Below are 6219 nucleotides of genomic sequence, written 5' to 3'. Positions count from 1 at the left end.
AATAGCTGACTGGCGCGTCCCCGGTAACGAACCCTGAAAAAAATTGCTGTACTCATCTAGGCTCCAATTCCCTTATTTTTTCTGAGGAGGCGAAGGCAGTAGTGCTATCATAAAAGATCATTGTGGGTAATTATTATCGTTGTGACTTTATTACTGACACATTTTAAGGGATGAAGCAGATTTTCTTGGTGACCGGATTGCTATCATGGCTGATGGACAGCTGAGGTGCTGTGGAAGTTCCTTGTTCTTAAAGAGCAGGTACGAGTTGGGGATTCTTATGACTCACTGTATTTTTCTTCTAGCCTAAGGCCCTGTTCACAGTAATGTGTTTACGTGTCATAGAAACCGTATTGGTCACTAGCGTTTTTGATGCGTTTTCGACTGCCATACTAACTTGTTCAAAACCGATAGCCCCAATTGAAATATTGTCTCGTCTTGTATTGACGGAAGAAATCTCAAGGTAAAATTGATTTTGGCTTTTCGAAACATTGCAATTTTGAATTTTGGCTTTTACAATAATATTGGAATTTTGAATTTTCGCTTTTCCAAACATTGAAATTCTGAATTTTGACTTTTCCAAACATTGGAATTCTGGTTTTTGGCTTTTCCAAACATTGGAATTCTAAATTTTGGCTTTTCCAAACATTGGAATTCTGAATTTTGGCTTTTCCAAACATTGGAAGTCTGAATTTTTGGCGTTTCCAAACATTGGAATTCTAAATTTTGGCTTTTCCAAAGAATGGAATAACGCTTACTTATTAGATATGATATTTATTTCACACATACTCAACAGATGTGTAACTTATTTCACACTTACTTATCAGACATGGAATTTATTTCGCATTTGCACGTAGGTATGGTGTTGGATACCACTTGACGCTAGTAAAGAAGGAGGAATGTAATCAAAATTCAGTGACAAGTTTGATCGTCAATCACGTGCCAGATGCTCAGCTGCTCAGTAGCGTGGGTGCTGAAATGGAGTTTGTCCTGAGCAGTGAGCATTCCAATGGCTTCGAGACTCTCTTCCAGGAAATAGAAAGTAAGTTGCAGTCTCGAAAAAGTCATTTATTAGAGACCTTAAGATTCTAAGACGAGAACGACTACGAGTTATAGATTTTCTCAATACTAGGTAGTGCTCGCGCGTGAGGTAGCGTCATTTTGGCGGGAAAAAGTGGTAGCGGTCGTCATTCTATTACGAGTTTTAAGAAGAGCGAGAACAAGGTATCAAATGTTAGACGTTTTAGCATTTTGCAATCGGGAAGGTCTTAGCCTCCTTCAATGACGATAACAGTGCTAACTTTTCTGGTGAAAAAAAGAACAATGAAAAATTCCGGGACTTCTAGTTTTTGACAATACGCGAAAAAACTTTAAATCAAATCTCGTACTCGTAGTCGTTCTCGTCGTGGGATCTAGTTTTTGACAATACGCGAAAAAACTTTGAATCAAATCTCGTACTCGTAGTCGTTCTCGTCGTGGAATCTGAAGGTCTCTATTTATTAAGAGACCTCCGTTAGATTCTAAGACGAGGAGGACTAAGAGAACGAGATTTTCTCAATACATGTACTATTAATAGTGCGCACGCGTGAACCCGCGTCATTTTAGCGGGAAAAAGCGATAACCATCGGCAGTCTATTACGGGTTTTAATGAGAATGTCGTAGTGACGGAAACAGGTTATCAACGGAGGGAGCTTAAACTACTTTAATAACAAAAAAAGGCAAAATGAAGCCTTCCGGAGTGTCTATTTTTTGAGAATATGCGAAAAAACGTTTAGTCTAATCTCGTGACCGAATCTAAAAGTCTCCAATATCGATGACAACCAGAACTGTGAATGTGAATTGTGTTTCACTATATTGTATATTACTTGCAAAAAAAAAAAGAAAAGAAAAATGAAATTCCTAGCTTTAAAATAGCATTCAGAACTGACCAACCACAAGAGATCCTTGCAAGAGCTCTTACAAGGGTTGTTCTTGTTGCATCATTTTACCCTCCAGATAAGATGGAAGAATATGGAATTGCTAGCTTTGGAGTGTCGGTTACAACATTGGAAGAAGTCTTTATGAAGGTCGGAGAAGGGGCCGAGAAAACTGTGGATGATTTGTAAGTGACGCTGTTTAACTTCCTACCACTTCTTTTTTGACGGTTTTCCTATACTTGAAACAGCGAACTAAAAAAAAAATTTGTGCAACAGGAAGGGCAAGGGAAGAAGACGGCAAACCTTGTGTGTCAAACGTGACAAAAATTGTTTGAAAAAAACTTTCCGCCAATTTTCCCCTTCCTTTAAACACACCATTTTTTAAAACACCAGAAATCGTTAATTTTAAGTAAAGATCACTACAAAACACGCAAGTAATAGCCCTGTCATGTTTGTCACACACAGACGTTTTGCCATTGTTAAACTCGTTGATTAACTATTGTATTTCTAGAGCCCATGATCACAATATCGCTGGCCAAGAAGCTCAACAAATTGTAAACATTGCTGAAGTTGAAGATCCTCAGGGAGGAGGTAGAGTATTCGGCGTGTTTTTGTCCCCAGGGCTTTACCCCATTTTACAAAAGGTGGGGGACGGAAGCTTTGCTAGAATTAGTTTCGAGTGGTTTTACCATCGCTTACAGTGTTTCTAGAGACTGCATATGTAATGTTTAGATTTTGTATCCTCTTTTTTGGACCCCTTACATACTAAGGCAAACACATACGTGGCGTTAATGACATTCTGATCGTTAAGCCATCGAGTTATGGTTTATGATTAACCAGTATTATTTTCTTTTCTTTCTGCTAGGGCTACAAACAGGCTTAAGTTTGAAATGGCAGCAGTACAAAGCTATGTTTTTGAAAAGGTTCCTGAATTCCAAGCGTGATAAGAAGGCCATCATTACTCAACTTGTTCTTCCTCTTCTTATGGTCTTGTTTGGCTTGTTACTTATTACATCAATTCCCACGCGAACGAATGATCCGCCACGTGTTCTGAAGCTCTCTAATTTGAGCGTTGATGACGTTTTCACCAAAGCATTCTTTGCAGACTACAGGAACGTAAGCTCTGATGTAAAACAAGGAACCTTGAAGGTACCCAATGTAGCTCTGGGCAGTATTTATTTTTAATTTTTTTAATTTTATTCGTTTGTTTAGTCACTTTCATTACATGACATTAAACAAACTGAACAAAAGTTGTTAATTAAATTGTGAGCAAATATGAGAAGGAAGCCTTTAGCTAGATTACTAATTACATGCTTGAGTGCAGAGTATACAGAAAACATAAAACCTTAGTGACAGAACGACTATCAATGCGATAGTTTTTCAGATTAAAAAAAATATGTAAAAAAAGGAAGAAGAGCTGTCAGTGAAATAGGCAACAACTTCCTCTTTTTTTGTTGTTCAGTTTCCTTACTTTTGTTGTTTCTCAACGGTTTGCTACTCATCTTCTCCATTATTAGAAAAATCTCAGCTGGAATCCGCTTGATTTGACAAGGAATTCGTTCGTTTGATGAAAATATCAAAGAAAGTATCGGCAGCGCGGTTTCACGCGCCTGACTCTCCGGTGCCCGACACCTAGTAATACTGTAAGCGCCAGGAATGTTTTCCGTTACCTTTATAGTATTTTATGTTCGCCGCGTTCTTAGTTATTTTCGTGTTCGCGCCTTTAGTGCTGTTGTTTGGTTCATTAGTTTTTCATTGTCCGCGTAGCTTTGTCCTTCGTGGTAGGATTTTTCTGCATATCGTATATTTAGCTTTTATTGTAATTTTTCGCGTCAGTTCTTCGTTTAGTTGCGCTTGGTCCAGTTTACAGTTTAATGTTTGGGTTTTTGCTCGTCCTAGTTTTTCGTCCTTATCTCGCTATCGTCTTGTAAGTATCTCGTTTGTTTCATTCGCATTTCTAGACTGCCTTATTGCTTTCGTTCAGTTTGTAGGTTGTTTTATCTTGACTTTGTATTTGTTTAATTGTTATTTTTCAGTACCGCTATACTTCGCTATACTTCGTTATACTTCCCATCGGTTCACTTGTTTCCCTGCACCAGTTGTAGAAGTTCTAGAATAAAGTTTGTGTGTTAAAAACTATAGCGCGTTAAGGCTGCGACTATAAATACTTAAAACAGTTTTTCGTTTTATCTTTCTAAAAACGTTTGCAGACTGGAAAACAAAGGCTCAGATATGGGGCCATCAACCACGAGAGTCGAGACGATTCACCCGAAGTCCTAATAGGCTGATTTAGCAGGACGGGAACGTCAGTTGACGACGGGAAAGCGCGCGGAAAGGACTAAACACGACTTCCGGTCCCCAATTTGCCGCTCTGCCATTGGTCAAGCCACTTGTTTAATTTGCGCGCGCCGTCGTCAACTGACGTTCCCGTTCTGTTGCTAAATCAACCTATTGACACCCTCTTCATGACAAATTTAGGAAAAAAAAACGAAAATTACGGTTGCCCTTGTTTACGAATAACGGTTAAAAAAATTTCCATTTTACGCCTAACGACTAAAATATTTGACAATGCTCTCCACTCAGAGAGTTCATTTTGGATGTCACCGGCAGGGGGCGATGAGAAATTTGTCTTTGCAGGCTAGTTTTAAAAATGAGCCTAAAAATAAACGTTTGTTTTATTTCGCAGAACGCTAGCAACTACCTCAAGAGTGTTAAGGTAGACGTACTGGACATCACGTCAAAAGTGTATAACATCCGTGATGGTAACCAAGGCAACAATATAACAGTCAGAAACACGTTCACCCAGTATGATAATGAATCTAAAGCATGCTGCAACTATGAGTTCTACGTGCTCAATTCCAAGTGCAAGTCTCTTGTGAGTAGCTATCAACACACAAAATCTCCTTACTGGCCCTAAAAGATTCTCATAGCTTAAGTTGGAAGAAATAGAGAGCTTAAGCAACGACGGCGGCGACGGCAACGACAACGGCAAATAAGCACTAGTTTTAGATTGGCAAAGCAAAAACTTTGCACGTGTTGTGACTATGACATGAAACTTCCTAGTTTTACGTTTTATGGAGGACGTAAACACAAGGACAAAAATTTTCACTTTCTTTTTCTAAACTTAGATACAGTCCTTCAGAATCAACTACAGAAAAATTCCCCAACACTTGACAATTTTATATGAAATGGAGAAATAGTAATAAAGTTTGAAACGGGCAAATTCACTCTTTGAGTGACGTTCTCGTCGTAATTGTTTAAACTCCCTAATTTTCGACTTGAACAAAACCTAAATCTTCATTGCGAAAAATCAAGAGTTCATTCACTGTAATGTAAAATTTGCATGTGTCCATTTTTTCACGAGTTGCACATGATTAATTTCATCTCATTTGTACTTCTTAGTTCATCAGTCAGGATCTTAAGCCAGATCAATGTTCAGATTCTAACTTCGGCTACAAGGATTGCCCCAAATGCATTCTTGCCAACGTGTAAGTATTGTTATTTTTATTCCTTTTCGTAACGGAATAGTTCACGTGTAGATCCATTCCAAGTATGCAATAGGAACGTTTGGCTCTTTTCTGAAAATATAGAAATCCAAGTTGGCGGCCATTTTGGCTTCATGACGTAACTCTTGTGCTGTGTGAAGTCATTACGCCCCCTGGCCTTGAAATGTTCTTGAAGTTGTAACGTCTGGGGTGGTGCAGGGGGTTGAAGGCAAACCACACTCCACCTTCAACCCACAGCCATGGAAGAATTTCCACCCTACCCAGTGGCGGATCCAGAAGAGGCCCCCCCCTTTATTTTTAGACCAAACTGAGGCCCGAGACCGCCCCCCTTGTCTCAGGGTCTGGATGATCGCCCCCTCCAACGCCCCCCCCCCCCTTATCTGAAGGTCTGCACCCCAATTCCCAACCAACAGTTCTAGCAGACTTTCCACCCTACCCCACTCCCAACTTAAAGTCCTAGAAAACTTTCCACCCCACTCCCGTGAAGCCTGAACAGAAGGAAACATATTTTTTCTTCCTTGCCTTCTTTCAGATCAGGGTACGAAATTGACAAAGACAAAACTTGCTCAGCAGTTGGGTGCCCTGGTACTAACCTGAAAAATCTCAACACCTACTTCTCTGAATATGTCCTCGAACAAAGCAACGCCTCAAACTACTTCAACGTGTATGTTGCCGGATTCTCATTAGCACCCCAGATTCCGCCCATGTCTACCAACATGTCGAACATGACGAACAACAAGGGTATGATTCCAGCCGAGAAAAGGCCAGATACAGAAACCACACTCTGGTACAGTAACGAG

At 39.8% G+C, this 6219-nt stretch overlaps 1 protein-coding gene across 1 annotated transcript in view; it reads left to right on the top strand.

Moving 5' to 3' along the window:
• LOC140923864 (phospholipid-transporting ATPase ABCA3-like) overlaps positions 1 to 6219 on the top strand; it is a 35927-nt gene that overhangs the window by 15389 nt on the left and 14319 nt on the right. Inside the window, exons 18-25 of the mRNA XM_073373875.1 lie at positions 169 to 258; positions 855 to 1039; positions 1993 to 2098; positions 2425 to 2504; positions 2779 to 3062; positions 4600 to 4788; positions 5316 to 5401; positions 5952 to 6219. Of these exons, the coding sequence (XP_073229976.1) occupies positions 169 to 258; positions 855 to 1039; positions 1993 to 2098; positions 2425 to 2504; positions 2779 to 3062; positions 4600 to 4788; positions 5316 to 5401; positions 5952 to 6219 (1288 nt within the window). The remainder of the gene's footprint in view (positions 1 to 168; positions 259 to 854; positions 1040 to 1992; positions 2099 to 2424; positions 2505 to 2778; positions 3063 to 4599; positions 4789 to 5315; positions 5402 to 5951) is intronic.

Source organism: Porites lutea, chromosome 14, assembly GCF_958299795.1.
Source record: "Porites lutea chromosome 14, jaPorLute2.1, whole genome shotgun sequence".
Taxonomy (NCBI): domain Eukaryota; kingdom Metazoa; phylum Cnidaria; class Anthozoa; order Scleractinia; family Poritidae; genus Porites; species Porites lutea.
The sequence above is the reverse complement of the archived record's forward strand: the minus strand, read 5'-3'. Positions and strand labels throughout refer to the sequence as shown.